General features: G+C 41.7%; 2 protein-coding genes across 6 annotated transcripts in view; one reads left to right on the top strand and one right to left on the bottom strand.

Moving 5' to 3' along the window:
- Nucleotides 1–1729: 1729 nt before the first annotated feature.
- Nucleotides 1730–19985, bottom strand: MANSC1 (MANSC domain containing 1). Of its 5 annotated transcripts, none has more exons than XM_077871026.1 (4): nucleotides 19866–19985; nucleotides 14453–14775; nucleotides 10241–10381; nucleotides 1730–3193 (listed from the first exon to the last, which is right to left on the bottom strand). In XM_077871026.1, the coding sequence occupies exons 2-4, from the start codon at nucleotides 14673–14675 to the stop codon at nucleotides 2187–2189; spliced, it is 1371 nt and encodes a 456-aa protein (XP_077727152.1). In that variant the 5' UTR covers nucleotides 14676–14775; nucleotides 19866–19985; the 3' UTR covers nucleotides 1730–2186. The 5 variants fall into 5 exon arrangements, with proteins under 5 accessions (XP_077727152.1, XP_077727154.1, XP_077727151.1 ...); XM_077871028.1 differs by lacking the exon at nucleotides 19866–19985 and adding an exon at nucleotides 19346–19490; XM_077871025.1 differs by lacking the exon at nucleotides 19866–19985 and adding an exon at nucleotides 19309–19467.
- The window catches only part of BORCS5 (BLOC-1 related complex subunit 5), a 109830-nt gene continuing 103348 nt past the window's right edge, over nucleotides 14430–20911 (top strand). Inside the window, exons 1-2 of the mRNA XM_077871032.1 lie at nucleotides 14430–14505; nucleotides 18809–18880. The gene's annotated coding sequence lies outside the window, so the exon portion shown is untranslated. The remainder of the gene's footprint in view (nucleotides 14506–18808; nucleotides 18881–20911) is intronic.

The raw sequence follows: 20911 nt of genomic DNA, 5'->3' as shown, positions 1-20911 counted from the left end.
TATTTATTCAGAGTGAGTCAGCCATAGGCTTCACCCTTCTAGAGGTCATCAGCTTTTTTAAGAATGGCTTTTTAACCCAGGTAAGTGTCCTGATAGTAAAATATGGAAAAAGGATATTGTTGAGCAGGGGGTCCTTCCTAATATTCTTGCTTCTTCGAGGCTCACCTTCCCTTCACACAAACCAAAGGAGGGGGCTCATAATTCCATTTACCTTGTCTAAAAGGCTGGCCAGGCTAGTCACTGTTCAAGTTACTTACAAGAAAACATAGGCAGGCTTCCTTCTCCTTCACTGACATTTGCAGCAGGTCCCCGGCACTCGAACAGGGGTAATAAGCAGGGAGAGCTAAGTGAGAAGAGCTACTCTCCCCTCCTGAGAAGTAGGTCTTAAACCCAGCTGTGCCCCTGGAGTCCACTCCCCACTCTCACTGCCAGAGTTTGGGCCCAGAGCATCCCTCATCTAGGCTCCTGCTCAAGTTTCTCCCTCACCAGGAAGAATGCAATGCAGTCAGGTGGACAGAGAGCTACGAAAGAACCAGAAGAAAACTCTTATTACAAACACCCACAAGAAAGCCTTATTCCCACTACCCAATTCTGTTAACCAAGAGAAGAGAAATTTCAAAATTCCAAGGTACTTAGTTACTAATCTGATTCTGCCCTACATGTGGATATTCAATAAATACTTGTTAAATTAAATTGATTCAAGGTTTTATTTATTCAACCTACTTAAAGCTTATGTAAACCCCTTGGAGATTTGTGTCAAGCTGTTAAGATGGAAAATATATGAAAAGTAGTATTTTCACTAGACCAGCTTACCTCTTAATGAGCTTTATGAGCTTAGTGTAAACTGGTGAGCGTGCGTGTGTGTGTGTGTGTGTGTGTGTGTGTGTGTCCAGGAGAGGGGAGCAGAAGGAGGAGGTAAGGAGGAAACAGGAGAAAAGCCTGTTTCAGTCATTTCCTACGTTTGTCCTCATTGCTATACTTATTAACCAGCTACCGCCCTCTAGTGCTCACTGTGTGAAGTACATCCCTGAGTTCTATTTCTATCTAAAAACCCTGGACTCTAGAAAGGGACAACTTCCTGTTTTGCAGAGGAGCAAACTGAAGCCCAGAGACTGAAGTGTCAAACTGACCCAGGCAGTTTCCTGGATCCTTAGATACCTCACTGTAGCTCATTGGGCAAACTCTTTTTATTAAAAGCCATTTCTCAGACATATCAATAATCAATAAAAATTACAGCATACTTATTGTACACCTGAAACTGTATAACTCTACTGGGATTAAAAATAAATAAAAAATTTTAGTGCACATAAAAATTACAGCATGGTAATCATTTAACAGCAATGTCAAGTGTTACCTGTTATTTCCAATGTTGTTCTAAATGAAGCCAAAATTGACTGTCGGTGAAATTTAGGTTAAGGATTTATAAATATCATTGTTATGTTCTAAACTTGATGAAGTTTTGAAAATTCCTATACTACTTTTATGTGTGTGTGTGGGGGGGAGGTAGTTAATTAGAATGGACTCGAAGTAGATTTGGCTATTTATCACTGTCTCCATGTAGGCTAATCTTCTGCTAGAATTGTCCCAAAGGAACCTCTTTACTCACTGAGGGAAAAGGGGAGGGGGGTTAATTTTAACTTAGAACGCATATTTTCATCATTTAATCATTTTGCTGGTGGGAATAAATTGAAAGTTATCCAGCTGGATGTGTCACTTATAAGAACATTACTGAGTAACAAAAGATTTATTCAAATATTTAATTGGAAGGAAATACATCTGGAATAAGTTTTATTGGAATTCATATAAAAAGGAAAGTAAACCCGTTAGAATTAATATCATAAACAGTTGACTTTATCTGGAACCAGAAATGTTAATGAACTGGAGCCTAAAAGTCATAACCACTTTTCCTTGCAAAAAGCCAGTCATTTTTGAATTTATATGCCAATTATGCTTTATTACTTTAGGTAGAGCTTTGTTTTCAGTGAATATTTTAGAGATAGATCACTCAAATTACCTAATTTGTTTCCTTTCTCCCTTTGTCTTCAAAAACCAAGCAAAAAATAAAAATGGTAGGGGGCATTTGTCTTCAAAACACTTCAGAAATCCTGCTAAAATGGGCGAGTCAACAGAGTCCTGCATTTGGGCTACTAGTAACTACACGAATGAAAAGATATCTAGTTCCCTCCTTAGATGTCAACATAAATCCCATTGATCAAATAATCAAGTCTCGAATAACGTCTCCTGCGGAGGGATTCTGAGAACATTCTCCCCAAGAGGACAAGGCCTATGGCTAGGAACAGAACACCAAAGAGTAGGGTTCCAACGAGGAGCCATTTTTCAAATGGAAGGCCGTGTTGACTTTCTGGAACACTGTTCAGGGAGGAACCCCCTGGTTTGGCCTTCTCATCCTTCTGGGAAGCAGCTTTATTTGTAGCAGAAGAATCCACATTTGATGTAGGCAGTGTAGTAGCAGAAAAATCCACAGCTGACAAAGAAAGTGTAGGAGGGTTAGAGGCAGCCTCTGTGTCTGAAGTTAGAATGGAAATTTCTCGAAAGGTCACAGTTTCTGGGGGGCTCTTCCAGTCCATGGGTGCCTCAGAGACAGTGTTTGAAACTGCTGCTGTAGCTTGTCTAGCTTTGGGTGTGACCACAGCACTTGTCAAAATTGTAGACAAGAGGATTGTGGGGGGCTGAGACTTGCCCAGGGCTAGGGATGGAGCTGAGGTGGCCACTTCTGGTTCAGAAGTCATGGAAGGTATCATGGGAGCGTTGGTGGTTGGGGGCTTTGGAGGGGCAGAGGTGGTAGGCAGAGAGGCAAATGCAGGCTTTGGAGGGGCAGAGGTGGTAGGCAGAGAGGCAATGGGCACTGTTGTGGGGAGTGTTGTCACATGCTTAGGCAGTGGATGAGCTATTTTTTGTTTGGAGGCAGACTGTGAACTCTGAGGATGGCCTTTTTCTTTATAAACAGGGAACAATGTACTCGCTTGACCGATCTTCACTAGTTTCTCCAAATGATCTGAGGATCCCAACTTCTGAGAAAATGCATCTCTCCAGAAGCTATCAGCGGGCTTTGAATAACCTGTCACAGCAGGGGTTGTGGGAGGGATTCTCCTTGAAGACTGGCCATGGATGAGAGAATCTTCTCGGGTTAACTCTGGGCTTGGCGAGTTAGTTCTGGCCACAGTTGGAAACTCTGAAAGATGTAAAGAAAATTAAAAGGAGACTTAAATATTTCATGCCAAGGCAGGTTAAAAAAAAAAAAAAAAAAAAAAAGGACAAACAGCTAGTTCAGTAAATCCCCCAAACTGTTGAAACTTGACATTTCATAGAAACTTGCGCAAAATGGAAAAATACAAATTGCTAAATCAGAATCTGATGACACTGCCTCTCTACCAGATGCTGTGGTTTATTTCTAGAGGGATGGGACAGAGGAGAAATGTGTGGAGGAGGACCAGGCGAGTTCAGGAAGAGGTGGGAGGAGCAGAGCAAGGGAGCGAAGAGGAGCTCAGGACCCAGCAGCAGGAGGTTAGGTGTAAGGGGCTAAGGCCAGGGAAGAGAGCTGTGCCAGGGTGACACAGCAGGAGGAGGACTGGCAGAGAGGGGGCTCCCTGAGACTGTCATGACAGCCCAGAAACTGACAATCACCAAGGAGAGATATCACAGCAAGGGTGGCCCACAGGCAAGAACAGTAGTAGTAGGGGCCTTAGGCAACAAGGGAGGACACAGAATCCCAGACATTTGCCTGCAACAGTGGAGGAGAAGGAGGAAGAGGAGGAGGAGGAGGAGGATGCCAGGAAGGGAGGTCTGGCCTCCTGGGGCACAGAGCCCAAGGCCGCGGCAGAAGGCTGATGACATTTTCCAACCAAAAAACAGGTTTCAGCACCACACTCTGGGGAGGAAGGCAATTTGAGAGATTTCATTCTGACCCTCAAAGATTAAAATTTCAGAGCCAATGTCTTATTAGAGTCTGAGGACAATGGAACCAATATTTGAAATTAGGATGGCCACAGTGCTGACAAGAAAGAGCAGAAAATCACACAGTTCTGAGTGCTGCTGCGGGGGAACCAGCCTCAGATCCTCCTCAAGGGGGAAGAGCAAGCTCAGAATCGTGCCCTTCATCTCACACACCGTTCATCACCACCCAAACTGGAAAGGCTTTATGGAGCCATTAGGGGCAGGGAATGATCAGTCAAATGGCTCTGTATCACGCTGTCGCTACTTGGCTAATCACCTCACTTAGATTTAAACTGCAGAAAACACAAGGAAGGAAGAAAAGGAATTCCATAGTGTTTATGGGTTCATTCTTTCCTGTTCTCTTTCCTCTTCTCTTCTTGAACTCCTCTCAATGCCGGTTTCTGAACTAGACTCTCCTCGCATCTCTGCTAACGAACAGATCCAGAGGCAGCCTCAGATTTGTAATATGTTTGACTACTCTAAGCTCCACACTACAAAGAGGTCCCTTAACTGTCACTTACCAGGGTGCCTGGGTGGCTCAGTCTGTTAAGCAGCTGACCTTTGACTTTGGCTCAGGTTATGATCTCAGGGTCATGAGATGGAGTCCCGTGTAGGGCTCAGGACAGAGTCTGCTTGAGATTCTCTCTTTCCCTCTGCATCTGCCCTTACCCCTGCATGCCTGCAAATGTGTGCTCTAAAATAAATAAAGGGCACTTGGGTGGCTCAGTGGTTGAGTGTCTGCCTTCGGGTCAGGGCATGATCCTGGGGTCCTGGGATTGAGTTCCACATCAGGCTCCCCAGAGGGAGCCTGCTTCTCCCTCTGGCTATGTCCCTGCCTCTCTTTGTGTGTCTCTCATGAATAAATCAATAAAATCTTAAAAAAAAAAAACTATAACTTATTAATCCATCTAGGACAGAGATGAGCAAATTATGACCCAAGGGCCAAACCTGGCTAGCTATTTCTCTTCGTATGGCTTGTGAGCTAGGATCTACATTTTTAAATGGCCAACAAAAATCAAAGGATAATATTTTGTGACACATGACAATTACATAAAATTCACAATTCAGTGTCCACAAATAAAGTTTTATTGGCATGTAACCATTTTTTTATACATTGTTTGTGGGTACTACATACTATAAGGACAGAGGTGAGTAGGTACAACAGATTGCATAAGGCCCACAAAGCCTAAAATACTGGTCTGGAAAGTCTAAAATACTTGTCATTTTGCCCTCAAGAGAAAAAGTTTGCAGACATCTTCTCTAGGATACAGTGCTTTACTCCAGAATAGAATTTGGATGATTGAAATTCCTCTCTCCCCTGACAATGCTGAAGAAAAGAGTTTCTGCTGCAGGTTATACCACATTTACAGATATAACATCACCATGAGATAAACAGCACCTATATATATATATATATATATATATATATATATATATTTTTTTTTAGCACATATATTTTTAGATAGTATCAGATATTTGGTAAAAAAGAACAAGACTGGGATGCCTGGGTGGCTCAGTGGTTGAGCATCTGCCTTTGGCTAGGGTCGTGGTCCTGGGGTCTAGAGATTGAGTCCTGCATTGGGTTCCCCAAAGGAAGCCTGCTTCTTCCTCTGCCTATGTCTCTGCCTCTGTCTCTCATGAATAAATAAATAAATAAATAAAATCTTAAAAGAAAAAAAAAAAAGAACAGGACTCAACATATTTTATTTTAAAGTTAAAAAAAAAAAGGGGGACACCTGGATGGCTCAGCGGTTGCGTCTGCCTTCAGCTCAGGTCCTCATCCTGGAGTCCCAGAGTTGAGTCCCACATCAGGATCCCTGCATGGAGCCTGCCTATGTTTCTGCCTCTGTGTGTGTGTGTGTGTCTCTCATGAATAAACAAATAAAATCTTTAAAAAAATAATAAAGTTTCAAAAAAAAAGACCAGTTAAGAAAATGCTCTGTGATGTATACGAACTCAGAATTTAAAGCCATTGACAAGAATGACCAAAACAGCTGCTTTCTTTCTCAAGAACACAAGCTCATAAAGAAAACAAGGCTAGGGCTAGTCCCATTTCTTGATAAGATTCATCTATTGGCAAAGATCTTAGAACCACCCAGGGATCCTCTACACCTGCTCCATTCACCTCACCCACTGATGTTTGCCATTGGGGTGTGGTACCTTTCCTCTCTCATGCATAGATGAGCTAGAGGGGACTCTGAAACAGCCGGGTTCCCTCAATATCTCTTTTGAGTTCATTTTCAAGTGACTTCATGAAATAAAAAACTTAAGGGCTAACTATTACTTGAAAACCAACTGAGCAAACAGACTCCCAATTGATTCTCTCCCTGAGGTCCCCTACTCTAGTCCTTGGTAGAAATGACATACCACAAAGCTGGGGGAAAAAAAAAAAAAAAAGATAATGCCAAGTTACAATGGTTTAATAGAATGAACACAGTGCTCTGTCATCTTTCAAACTTTTGGTCTGTAAATATTAACCAGATATAGGAAATGCAGTTCATCTGAAAACAAACCACCAAAGAAATATCTATTTAATTTCTCTCTCTCTCTCTCTCTAAAAAAATAAAAATAAAAAACAAAATTCTCTCTAAACAGGAAGCAGATAATTTATTTTCATGGGGAATCTTAATCTATCAACACGGGCAGATCATAAATAGAATTACAAACATAAATTGTAAACATCCTGTAGATATAAAGTCAGCTGCACACTACTAGGTCCAGGGTTGGTGCCCTGGGCTCTGAGATATTGATCTGGGCTCTGGACTGATGGCGCCCCTTGGTGGCTGCCACAGGAACTGTTTGATTCTAATTCCCCTTACTACCTTCACACCCCCCTGTTGGAAAGGTTTACATACATGCCAAGTTCCCTTATCTCCCATTTATATTGGAGAGAATCTTTACCACACACTCCCTTTTTGACACATGCATTATAAAAGCAACAATACTACAGAGTATTATGAAAATTATAAAACAAATTCAACTATAATTTTTATCATTGTGTCCCAACAACTATTCACATTTATACCTTACATATACCTTAAAGTTAAATTTTTTCATGTCATTGAAAAACAACTGGGTGTTTTTCACCTTAAATTTTGCTTATTTATGTACTCAACCTTATTTTTAAATATTTGCATCCTATTATTTCAAGTGGATCCATCATATTATACACCCAACCATTCTCTGGCAATTGGACATTTATGCTGCTTCTAGTTTTTCACTCCTTAAACTAATTATGCAATAAACAGCTTCAAACCAATAGCTTTTTCTTGTTTTAGCTTTGTGTCTTTAGGTTTTATGGAAGTAGAATTACTGGAGTAAATTACCTATAATTTTCACAATACTGTGCTTTGATTATGAAACAGGAGCCACACATAGGGAAGCACACTGATAATGGAAGAAGGGACAGAATGAAGAGGTAGTGAGAAGGGATAACAGAGGCAGAACATGATGGTCCAACTTCCATATTATGGGAATTCCAGAAAGAGAAGACCAAGTATTCCAATCAATGTCTTGAGCCCTGACCACTTTGGAAACTAAGAGTGGGAATATCCATTTCCTGCTAGATACCACTCTTGGCTGTCTAATGCAATATTCCAGGTGATCAAAGAGGAACAGCAAGAAGTATCAACACCACACTGTAGCCTCCAAAGTTTTTAGCCAAGATGAAATATATATGGGCATGAAGTGAAGGAGCCACACAGATCGGGGGCAGCCATCCTAGCCACTGAAGCCCCAAAAGGTCAAGAAAAGACACCGTTCACAGAAAGTAAGGTCTTAAGTGTTGTGTTTTTTTAAGATTTTTATTTATTTATTTGACAGAGACAGAGAGAGCACGAGCAGAGGGATCAGCAGACAGAGGGAGAGGAAGAAGCAGGCTCTCCCTGCAGAGCAGGGACCTTGATGCAGGGACTCAATCCCAGGACCTTGTGACCATGACCAGAGACCAAAGGTAGATGCTTAGCCTGATGAGCCACCGAGGCACCCTGGTCTTGATTGTTTTAAGAAGCCTAATTTGTTCTATGCTTAGTGTTTTTTAAAAATCATTATTTTACATTGTACATGTATGTTATTTTACATTATTGTTCCTGCAATTTATCACTCTCTTTGTGAGTATAATTACTTTGCTCTGCAACCATCAGCCTCATTCATCTCCAGAACTTTCTTCATCTTGCAAAACTGAAACTTTGTACCTTGTGCAAGTTTTCTTATACTTGGGTTTATATCACTACTTAGGAAGAATGTGCACAAATAATTTGTGCTTTATGCCTCTGCTTAAGGAAATGCTTGATGCATCTGGTTCATTAACCAAAACTCAGACACAAGCTCACCCAGGAGACAAAGCAGTCTCTGCCCAGGGTGCCTGGGCAGTATCATTCCCCAAAGTACCTCACACATAATACAGTCAATAGAACCCTTGATTGCATTCCCTGTCCCAACCCTAAAACCAGTCTCCATAAACCTTTCCCAGCTCAGTAGATGATGCCAACAACATCCATGTAGACACTCAAGTCAAAAACTAGGATTCAACTTCAGTGCTTCTCTCCTCCCTGTTGTCATCCTCCACACCACTGGCAAGGCCTGTGAATGCTACCTCTGAAACATCTGTATATTGATTTCTCTCTACCTCCTCTGCCACCTCCCCAATCCATAATGCCATGGTCATTCACTTGGATCTTGCCCCCACTTCCTATCCACTTCTCTTGCTGCTGCATTGCTGTCTACCCCCAGTAGAACAGTCGCAGTGAGCTTTGAGAAATTACCTTGAAAACACATTACCTGAGTGCCTGCTCAAAAACTTCCAAGGGCTTCCCATTTACACACCTCAAATAAGAACTTCCTACCCTGGTTTGCAAAGCTTTATGTGATCTCTGTGCTTTTCAAACCTGTTGCATTTCACTCTTTATGAGGTTCACTATGAGTCAGCCAGCTGGGACTGGGGTGTTTGTTCTTCAAACACTCCAAAACCATTCTGCCTTAGGATATTGGAATGGGCTATTTCCTCTGCCTGAAGGTCTTCCCAGATCTTTTTATTGTTCAAATCTCAGTTGAGGGGTTACTTCATCACAGATGCTTCCTCTGATCACCTAATCAAGAGGGTCCACTCGTGATCATCTATTACATCGTCTTTGCTCATCTGCACAGCACTAGTGACTACTTTTCCTTGATTATTTATTTATGACGGTTACTGTCTCTCTCCTAAAACATAAGTTCCAGAGGTAAGGACCTTGTTTTTCACGTTTACTGTTATATTTTTGTGTTCTTAGGGCAGAAAAAAATGTCTGGCAAATAGGAGATGCTAAATAACATCTGTTGTTTATTGAGTAAATAAACTAATAGAAAACTACTGATAGCCAAGGGTGTAATGACAAAAACTTTCTACAGTTTAAATAAAAGGAAATTTGATACCAAAGCATTTCTTCCTGAAAAACCAACAAGCCAAAATCTCACCAAGACATACTCAAATAATTATATATATATATATATATATATTTTTTTTTTTTTTAAGATTTTATTTATTCATGAGAGACACAGAGAGAGAGGCAGAGACATAGGCAGAGGGAGAAGCAGGCTCCCTTTGGGGAGCCTGATGCGGGACTTGATCCCAGGAGCCTGGGATCACAACCTGAGCCAAAGGCAGGCGTTCAAACACTGAACCACCCAGGTGTCTTTCAAATAATTATATTATTCTTCAGTTGTTTATTTTCTGTATTCTGAACAAATATGCTTAGTAGGAAGACTATATTTCCAATGCCTGGCACAGAATTTGGCACATGGTAGATGCACAGTAAATACTTCTTGAATGAACTTCCCTCCAAGTCTGGGTAATAAGCTCCAGAGTGTTTGATTTCAGATAATGTTATTATAAAATAATTGGAACCTAAAGACAAATATACTGGAATTTTATACACCCACATAGGTCTTTGAAAACAATCTCCCTGGGCCCTGGAGATCTTATTCCAGTGTTGTTTAACATCGTTCTAAAGAGGCGTTTCAAAATGTTGTCATGAAAGGTCTGTGTGCCTTTTATCTCAGGGAGGTAAAAACAAAAGCGACACAACACAAAATACTAACATTCAGACATCTTTCATTGGAAACTTGAACTAAAGTTTAAACTAAAGTTTAAACTAAACTGAACCTTAAATCATGAGAGTTTTCTGGTGTGCCTCTATATTTATGACCACTTTTGGTAGTTTTACTTAGATCTTTGGTAGAAAATCTTTCACAGGAACCACGTCCTTAAATAATTCCAATTGCCAAAGAAAAAGAACAAAGTTTTTATTACCTCTAAGTATCCTGTAAGTCATAAGTCCTTTAGCTGGTTTCAGCGGACAGGCTTCCTCACTGGGACAGAAAAATAGGTAGCAGTTGGGTTGTCTAGCTGTTTTTCGAGTGTCGAAGATCATCAAGTTACATGCTTTGTCTCCTGCAATGAAAGGCTTTGTAAGCATTATGTTGAAATAGGATATTCTAAAGAGTAGGCAATTATTTATTCTGCTGTCCAACACAAACACCTTTGTTCATATTATTCACTTGCTTGCTGACCGCTGATTCATTTCCTCTTCCTTAGTCACGTAAAGCAATTTGTAAAGACACTGGGTTTAAAAATCTGAATTAAGGTAATTCTGGCAAAACCTATTTTATTTTTTTAAAAGATTTTATTTATTTATTCCTGAGAGAACCAGAGGGGCAGAGAGATAGGCAGAGGGAGAAGCAGGCTCCCTTTGGGGAGCCCGATGTGGGACTCGAACCCAGGACCCCAGGATCACGCCCTGAGCCAAAGGCAGATGCTCAACCACTGAGCCACCCAGGAGCCCCTGGCAAAACCTACTTTAAATAGTACACTTAATTCTTTATATAAGCCTTCCATTTGCTAAAATATCCATCAAAACATACACAGAAATACTGATTTTACCATCTTTACACAACCCACAACTGAATTGGGACTTAAATGGATCTAAGTTAATGATTTCATGAATTTCTCCTATCCCAAAGGCAGACACCTATCTCAGACACCTATGAAGACATGAGTCTGGCTTTCTTGGGGAGAATCACTAAATTCAGCATCAAACTATCATGCTTCCTTCCACAAAGGATCTGAGTAGTTTATGGAACACAAAGTCTATTTTTTACTTTTATCAATACCATTCTTCTTTTGATTTTTTTTTCCTTCACATTGCTACTCGTCTTTATCATTTCTGCTTCTTTATTTTCCTTCCTTTCTGGCTTTTCACTCTAACTTTTATTTCTGGCTTCTTTTTCTCTTCCTCTTATGCCCAATATTATTATTCTTTCTATTCATCATGGCCTACGGTTGGTTTTGGCCTCAATCTAGTACAGTCACACTTCTTGGCCTCTGACCCTTGAAGGATCAGTACACCTCTGATCAGGATGAAGGTTAAAAAGCATATAGGCTAATTATTAAAAATTCATGCTCTTTCTCACCACACACACACTTAATCATGTACTAAATAACCTTGTTTTGGTAATTGTTTCATAACACATACATGCATCAAATCATCACATCACATCACATATCTTAAGTTTACACAATGTTATATGCCAAATGTATCTCAGTAAAGCTGGGGAAAGAAACCCTGCATAATTGGCCATCAGCACCATGTCTTTAAATCAGGCAATGGTTAGGATCAACCTTGACTTCCACTTTTGGAAATAAGACTTGGTGAACTTCTGCAGAGGTCTTATCATATCTCTCTCTACCACCCAGGCAACAAAAAAGGCACTTTAGGCTTTTCCCTTCCCAGAAATGGGATAATTCTACAATACCATTTTTGCGGGGCACATAGGTAAAAGGGAGGGTCCTTAAGCCCTCCCCTCATGCAAGTTGTATGTAAAAATCTTGTGTCCTTTGTACTTATAGGCATTTTTCTAGAATCTGTGGCTACAAGCAAATTATCAAAGTGCTTTTTTGAGCCCTAAGCAATTAAAGACCACTGCTCAATAAATGAGGAAAAAGTCTGAGACCCATTAAATGAGACCCACAATTACCTCTGCTTACAGAAAAGCAGTGACAGTAATTTTGTTTGTATAATAAGGCAGGAAACCCTCATTTCTTACTAAACACCCATTATGGAACTGAAAAAAAATGCAAGGTTTCCTGTATTACCAGTAGGCACTCACAAAGCATTCAGTCCCATTTGCCGATGATTTTCTATTTCATATAAATGTTGATTACATTTAAAGAAAAACGAAATTTAAATTAAATCTCTGGAATTTCCATAAATCATACCGTTAAGAATGTCCAAAAACATACTGCCAAGTTTGAGAAGACCACTGGAGGTTTTTGGTTTTTTTTCTTCCTGACATCAAATACATGGTATAATTTCCACACTAATTCTCCACCTGATTGTCTTAAAATTCAATTCAATTCAACTCAATTCTTACGCTAAACAAATTAGAGTTAGTATCAGACTCCATGGGTTTAAGGGCTCAGTCCCATAAGATTGTCCTCATTTAGATGCTAGTCAAAAGTATCAGGTCCTGGAGGTGGGGGGTGAAAGTGGGAGCACCTGGGTGGCTCAGTTGGTTAAGAGTCTGGCTTCTGCTCAGGTCATGATCTTGGAGTCCTGGTTAAGCATCTGACTTAGGTTCAGGTCATCATCTCTGAGTCCTAGGATTGAGGCCTGTGTGGGCTCCCCACTCAGCAGGGAGTCTGTTTCTTCTTCTCCCTCTCCTGCTGCCCTCCCCTGGCTCCTGCTCTCTTCTCTCTCTCTCTCTCTCTCTCTCAAATAATAATAATAATAAAAAGTATCAGGTCCTGGGATGCCTCCGTGGCTCAGTGGTTGAGTATCTGCCTTTGGCTCAGGGTGTGATCCTGGTCCGGGGATCGAGTTCTGCATCAGTCTCCCTGTGAGGAGCCTGCTTCTCCCTCTGCCTGTGTCTCTGCCTCTCTCTCTGTGTCTCTCATGAATAAACAAAATCTTAAAAAAAAAAAAAAAAAGTATCAGGTCCTAGATTACTCTTACTTCTGCTCAGTTTGGCTATAAATTCTGGTTCCCACAATCCCCTACCTCAGGTTTGATAATTTGTTAGAACTACTTACAGAACTCAGGAAAAGGCTATACTTACCCTTACAGTTTATTATAAAAGATGCAAACGAATAGCCAGATGAAGGGTAAAAGGGCAAGGTCTAGAAGGGTCCTGAGTGCAGGAGCTTCTGTCCCAGTGGAGCTGGAATGCATAACCCTTCTGGACACATGGATGTGTTTGCCAATTGGAAGCTCCCTAAAACTATCATTTCAGGAATTTTTGGAGATTTCATTATGTGGGCATAATTGATTAAATCATTGGCATTGGTGACTGAATGCAATCTCCAGCCACTCTCCTCTACTTGGAGGTGGGGGTAGGGCTGAAGGTTCCAAACTTCTAATCAAGCCTTGGTCTTTATAGTGACCAATACCCATCCTGAAGCTACCAGGAGTCATCTCATTAGTGTAAACCCAGCTGTGGTTGAAAGGGGCTTATAATGAATAACAAAAAAAGTTCCTATGCTTAGGAAGTTGCAAAGCTTTTAGGAGCTCTGTGCCAGGAATCAGGAACAAAGATTATATACATATATTTCTTACTATACTATACCCATTATAGAAAGAAAAGAAAGTAAAGATATAAGAGAAAAGATATGATTTGTTGGCTAATAAGTGAGGTAAGAACCATTAGTCCAGTGTTCACTAGGCTCCTCAGTGGCAAGACCTTGTCCATCTTTTTTTTTTTTTTAACCTATTTTTAAATTTTATTTATTTATTCACGACAGAGAGAGAGAGAGGCAGAGGGAGAAGCAGGCTCCATGCAGGGAGCCCAACGTGGGACTCGATCCCGGGTCTCCAGGATCACACCCCGGGCTAAAGGCGGCACCAAACTGCTGGGCCACCCGGGCTGCCTGACCTTGTCCATCTTATTCATTTTTTTCATCTTATTCATTTTTTTTTTTGTCTCCAGCATCCAGAAAGGCATTTGGTGCTCATTAAATTTTGTGTGGTTTTTGTTGTTGTTGTTGTTTATTCATTTATTTCTCATTTAGGGAATTAGGATCATAACTGAAAAATGATCACTGTTTCACTGTTTCTCTTCAAGTCATAGGTCTGAAACTTGAAATATGCAAAGGTATGGTTCAAACTTGTGGGCCTCTGTTTCCCTCTGTGTCACATGAATGAGTTAGACCAAACAACTTCCCATATCCCTTAAGGACTTTTGTTTCTAAGATATTGAAAACATCTTAGATACCCATTAGAACATAACACCAGTGGTTCTCAACCTTTTTCTAATCAGACACCTGGGTAATATACAGACACACTCCTCAGTAACTTTGACCCAGCTTAGGGGAGGGAAGGATACACTTGTGGAATATTTTGCCAGTGATTTTTTCACCCACATTTCTATTCCATAAAGAATCACTTGTATAAATTACGTAACCACATCAACCAGCTACTGATGTCACAAAAGACTTGGAATAAAGAGTTGCCAAGGGATGATTACTTACCTGTTATGTTTTTTGTTGAACAGCAAGAATTAATGCAGTCTTCCTGAGTTAACGTACGTATGGGTTCATTGCCTCTAATTCCCTTAGAAAGAGATGACTGGATGTCAATGACAACATCTTCTAGACTCTTGGTAGGGCAGTTTTGACTGCTGGACAGCCTTAGTGTCAGGAAACAAATTATTACAAAAGTATAAGTCAAGCTCCATTCTTCCCTAAAGAACATTTTAAATTTCAGTTTGGTCTTAGTCTTCAAACATCAAGGATAATCCTCCCTCTGGTCTGAGTTTGCTTCAAGAAGATTGTACAGATCAGAGAATTTCTCTCTAGAACAAAAATAGAAAATCATCAATGACTTTTGTTTCCTTTAATAAATCTAGTGAAGATACACTTCATTTCCTTCAAGTCAATGTAAAGAATTCATGATTTCTAAAACAGAAACAAGTTTATGTTTCACTTTTAATATATTTTATAATAGATCAAGACAATCTTTCATTAAAAACAATAAAGAAGAGCACCTGGGCGGCTCAGCTGGTTGAGCATCCAACTCTTGATTTCTTCTCAGGCCATGATCTCAGGATCATGGGCTCAAGCCTTGCATCGGGCTCCATCCTCAGCAGGGAGTCTGCTTGAGATTCCCTCTCTCTCTGCCCCTACCCCCCTTTGTGCACTCTCTCTCCCTATCAAATAAATCAATCTTAAAAACTTGGTAAAGAACAAATAAGCACAAACACGTATACTATCCCATCAATGCTTAAAAGCTGACAAGTGTCTGTGATGGAAGATCTATAGGTTCAGTGCAATACCAATAAAGTTCCTAGCAAGTTACTTTGTGGATCTCAAGAATTTTAAAGTTTTGATTTTTTTAAAGATTTATTTATTTGAGAGAGAGCACACACGTGGGGGGGTGGTAGAGGAAGAAGGAGAGAGTTAATTTCAAGCAGACCCCTCACTGAGCACAGAGCCCAATGCAGGACTCAATCTCACAACCCTGAGATCGTGACCTGAACCAAACCAAGTGTGTGATACTTAACTGACTGAGCCACCCAGGCATGCCTTAAAGTTTTGATTTGAAAGTTTACATGGAAATGCAGAAAGGCCAGAATGGCCAACAAAGTCCTGAAGAAGAACGGAGTTGGAGAATTCACACCACCTAACTTCAATACTTACCATAAAGTTATAGTAATCAAGACCATGGGGTACTACCAAAAGAAAGGAAAAACAGAATAGAACAGAATCGTAAGTCAAGAAATAGAGCCATAGATCTACTGGGTCAGTTGACGATAGATGAATCAACTGAGCTCTAACAAAAGAGCAAAGGCAATTCAATGGAGAAAGGACAGCCTTCTCAAAAATGGTGCTAGAATGACTAGATATCCATAGGTATCTTACTGTAAGAAAGATAAATCTAGATACAAATCTTCCATTGTTTACAAAAATTAATTCAAAATTGATCAAAGACCTAAATATAAAATGTAAAACTATAAAACTCTTAGCAGGTTAATTGGTAGAGCATGTGACTCTTACCGGGTTAATTGGTAGAGCAAAATCTTTGGGGTTGTAAGTTTGAGCCCCGTGTTAGGTACAGAGTTTACTTAGAAAAAAATCTTTAAAGAAAACACCTCCTAGAATATAACATAGGAAAAATCTTTAGATATAATACCTAAAGCACAATCCATTAAAGAAAAAAATGTTGAGGCTGGATTTCATTAAAATGAAAACATCTGCTCTGCCCAAGACACTAAGAGAAGAAAAAGATTAGCCTCAGACTGGGAGAAATATTTGCAAAACACATATCTGATAAGGACTAGTAGCTAAAATATACAAAGAATTGTTAAAACTCAGAAAACGGGGACACCTGAGTGGCTCAGCGGTTGAGTGCCTGCCTTCGTCCCAGGGCGTGATCCTATAGTCCCGGGATCGAGTCCCACATCAGGCTCTGCATGGGGCCTGCTTCTCTCTCTGCCTATGTCTCTGCCTCTGTGTGTGTCTCTCATGAATAAATTAATAAAATCTTAAAAAAAAAAAACCTCAGAAAATGACCCAATTAAAAATGGGCAAAGTATCTGAACACACAACATCACCAAAGGAGATAGCACAGATGACAAATAAGCATGTGAAAAGGTGCTCAACATTATAGTCATTAGGGAGCTGCAAATTAAAATGAGATACTACTATACACCCGTTAGAATGACTAAAATCCAAAAAGCTGACAATACCAAATCCTACAAAAATCTATATACACATTTAGCTTTATACATCACCTCCAAAAACTGGAAACAACCAGTAGGTGAATGGATAAACAAAATGTGGTATATTCATAAAATGGAATATTATTCTATATAAAAAATGAGCTAATAAGACACAAAAGGACACAGAGGAAACATAATTGCATATTGCTAAGTGAAAGAAGCCAGTTTGAAATATATGACTTCTTGTCAACTATATGATGTTCTAGAAAAGGCAAAACTATATCAACAGTAAAAATATTGGTGGTTATCAGGCAGAGGAAGGAAGGGATGAATACGTGGAACACGGAAGTTTTTAGAGCAGTGAGGTTATTCTATATGATACCGTAATGGTTGTTACACGTCTTTGTTTGTCAAAACCCATAGAACTGTACAACACAAAGAGTGATCCCTAATACAGAAGGTGCTTGGCTGGCTCAGTTGGTGGAGCATGCAATCCTTGATCTCGGGGTTGTGCGTTTGAGCCCCATGTTGTGTGTAGAGATAACTTAAAAATAAAATTTTTTTAAAAGATTTTATTTATTCATGAGAGACACACACAGAGAGAAAGAGACAGGCAGAGGGAGAAGCAGGCTTCATGCAGGGAGCTGGACATGGGACTCGATCCCAGGTCTCCAGGATCATGCCCTGGGCCAAAGATAGCACTAAACCGCTGAGCCACCTGGGCCGCCCTAAAATATTTTTTAAAAATAAGAATGATCCCTAATATAAGTAAATAGATTTAGTTAGTAATAAAACAACAGAAGAGTGAAAAAGCAAAAAAAAAAAAAAAAAAAAAGCATATATTTACCTATATATAGTAACAAGTCCAATACCTTCGTTGCTGCTGTATCCAACTTTTTTTTAAAGATTTTATTTATTTATTCATGAGAGACACAGAGAGAGAGGCAGAGAAATAGGCAGAGGGAGAAGTAGACTCCCCGTGGGGAGCCTGATGCAGACTCGATCCTGAAACTCCAGGATTTCACCCTGAGCCAAAGGCTGATGCTCAACTACTGAGCCACTCAGGCGTCCTGGTGTCCAACTTTTTAAAGTCAAATAATATTTATGTTTCTCACGTGCCAGTTTCTATGCTAAACACTTTACATGTGTCATGTCATTTAATCCTTACAAGAATCTTAATGCAATAGATTCCCAATTCTTATGAGATAGATCCCATTTTAAACCCATTTTCAGCAAAAATGGAAATAATTGTGGGTATTTGGGATTTTTTATTTTTTTTTAATTTTTATTTTTTTATTGGTGTTCAATTTGCCAACATATAGCATAACACCCAATGCTCATCCCATCAAGTGCCCCCCCCCCAGTGCCCACCACCCAGTCACCCCCACCCACCTCCCTTTTTCTACCACCCCTTGTTTGTTTTTGGGATTCTTTATTAGCCTATTAAAGAACAAGTGGTGCATCTAACAACTGCCATAATTTTGAAGACTTTATTTATTTATTTGAGAGAGAGAGAGAGCAAGCGCCCATGTGGGGGGAAGAGCAGAGGGAGAGGGACAAGCAGACTCCTCAATGCTCTGAGAGTCCCACCTGGCTCCATCCCACAACCCTGAGATCATGACCTAAGCCAAAATCAAGAGTCAGAGGCCCAATGGGCTGGCCCACCCAGGTTCCCCTAATAACTGCCATAATTTTGAAGGACTGTTGAATGTACATGATACTTGAAATCCGTGTAATAAGTAATATGATATGAAAACACCCGTGATTCTTACTGGCGGCAAATTACAGCTGCCTCTGACTCTGCTGTGGCTTCTGTGTGCCTCCTAGAGGAAATGCTGTGTTTCAGTTTGAGGCTACTAAAATAATAAATTTTCCCACTGAAGTTCTCAGACTTTCTAAATACTACCTGTGATTCTCCAGTTTAAGAACCCTGGCACAGGTTATCTTTTTATGCTGCCACATTTTGCAAGTCTCTTTTCTAGCCCTCAAGGAAAGCAAACAGGACCCAAAAAGGAAAACCAGGTCAATACTTTGAATGGATTTTGACAGAATGTCTCCTTGAATTCTTGCAAAGAAACCGGAACTATGCGGGGGCATGGGGTAGGAACTGGGCTTTCTGTATGCAGCATCTTTTTATTATTTATTTATTTATTTATTTATTTTGCAGCATCTTTTTAGAGCCTGGACTGCAAGAGGGACTGAAGAGTTTATCTCGCTAAAGATGCTCAACAACTATTAGGTAAAGGTATTCTTCTAATCATTATGGCTTAGGCCTTAAAGGTCCACAGTCAAGTTGAATTCTATTGAAAGAGAGGGGGGAAAGGATCCACGTGGGAGAGAGAGGCGGCGCCCGGGCATAACGCCCGCTTACTACCATCACTAAAATGCACTTGTACGTAACTGGGTCAAATAATGGAAATCGTTTTCTCTCCCTTCCTTTGAGGAGATGCATGTCGCTTACTGAGCATTCTCGTGCCTCTCCCGATGACGACGTGGAGCCAATGCCGTTTGCGACAGGTGCTGCGGCGCGAGCCTGGAGATGCCCCCAGGGCTCCGCGGCCGCACCCCCCCCCGCCCGGGCCCGGGCGCTCCGGGAGAGGCAGAGGGGGGCGCAGGAAACGCGGGGGGCTGCGGTCCGCCTGGAGGGGAGCGCGGCGACGCCTTTACCTGGCAGCGACTGGCCCCGGGGCCCCGCGGGTCCCACCTGGGCGAGGACAGCCCCGCGCTCGCGGGCAGGGAGCGGCCGGTCCGCGCGCAGCTCTCGGCGAGGGCGACAGGGATGCTCCGCGGCTCCCGCCCGCCCCGGCCTGCGCGCTGAGCCAGTTCCTGCTTCCGTTGCCGCGGCCGAAAGTCGGCCGGGGGGAAGGGCACGTTCCTGCCGCAACCCGGAGCTGCTTCTCCGCCGCTGGGAGCGCGGTCCCCGGAGCCCCTCCCAGCGGTGGCCCCAGGCGCCCCGCGGTCGCGCTGAGCCCGGGAGGAGCCGCCCGCCGCGCCCCGCCCCCGCCCCGCAGCTGCCCCTGCGCCCCCCCCCCCCGCCCCCCCAGGTTGACCGACCGCAGGTCTGCAGCCGCGCCCGCTCCTGGAGGCCTCAGAACGCGAGGTCACCGGAGGAAAATCGAGCCAGACAGAACAGTCCGCCTCCCCCCGCTGGGCCCGGGTCTGCTTCCCTCCCCTCCCCTCCCCTCCCCTCCCCTCCCCTCCCCTCCCCTTCCCACCCTGAGCACCGTTTCTCCGCTCAGGATTTCACGGTGCTTTCAGCCCGAGGCTGCTCCTGGGAATCCTGTGTGCACCGGGCCGCGCAGAGGGTCCTTAACTAGAGTTGGCAGTTCTCCAGGTGAATACGAGGCCGGGCAAGCCTTAGCCAAGGCACCGGACTCCACCCGGATTGACCCTTTATAAGTAAGGCTAATAATGAAAATAACCATGCCTGCCACAGTAATTAAAACATATCCCCTGATTTAGCATAATACCTAGTATGTAATAGGTACTCAGTAAATATTTAAAATATATTTGTCGAGTGAAGGAATGGAAAGGAACTACTGGGGCATAGGTTACAGAACTATCTTCTTTCTTTCTTTTTCTTCCTTTCTATCTCCCTTCCTTCTTCCTCCCTCCCTCCCTTTCTTCCTTCTTTCCTTACTTTCCAAAAAAAGATTTTATTTATTTATTTATGAGAGAGAGGCAGAGGCAGACTTCCCACTTCCAGACTTCCCACTGGGATCACAAAGGCAGACGTTCAACCACTGAGCCACGCAGGTGCCCCTAAAAGTGTGTTTTCAGATCCATGCATTCTCACCCCCCACCTCTGTATACCTGCCAACAGATGCAACTTTACCAAACCACTGATAATTAACTTGCCAAAGGTCCAAACGTTAGACATCTCCAGCTGGTTGGTGTGAAGAGCTTTCAAACCTAAAGCCTTAAGCAATTGTAGCTTATTATTTTAGGCCTGATACAGCTGTCCTGGTTTTAACCAATAGCTAATCAAAGGCATATGTTGACTGAGAATAGGTGTGAACAAAAGTCCTTTGTGTGAAACTGACTCTTGCCAGTTGCATCCAGAGGATGATTTACTCCCGAATTACAATAATGTTGCAAATAATTGGTTTTTAAGAGTTACCAAAGTAAAGGAAACTCCACAATGATTTCATATGGGAGTAATTTTCCTGTTGCAGCAAAAAACTGATGTAAACAATACGTTTTATTTCTGCGGGTGATATACTTGAGGATCTAGGTCAGGAAAGTTCACATTCCTTGTGTCCCTTCACAG

The sequence above is a fragment of the Canis aureus genome, chromosome 25 (assembly GCF_053574225.1).
Source record: "Canis aureus isolate CA01 chromosome 25, VMU_Caureus_v.1.0, whole genome shotgun sequence".
In the NCBI taxonomy this organism is placed as follows: Eukaryota; Metazoa; Chordata; class Mammalia; order Carnivora; family Canidae; genus Canis; species Canis aureus.
Note: the sequence above shows the minus strand (reverse complement) of the source record. Positions and strands in the feature narration are given on the sequence as shown.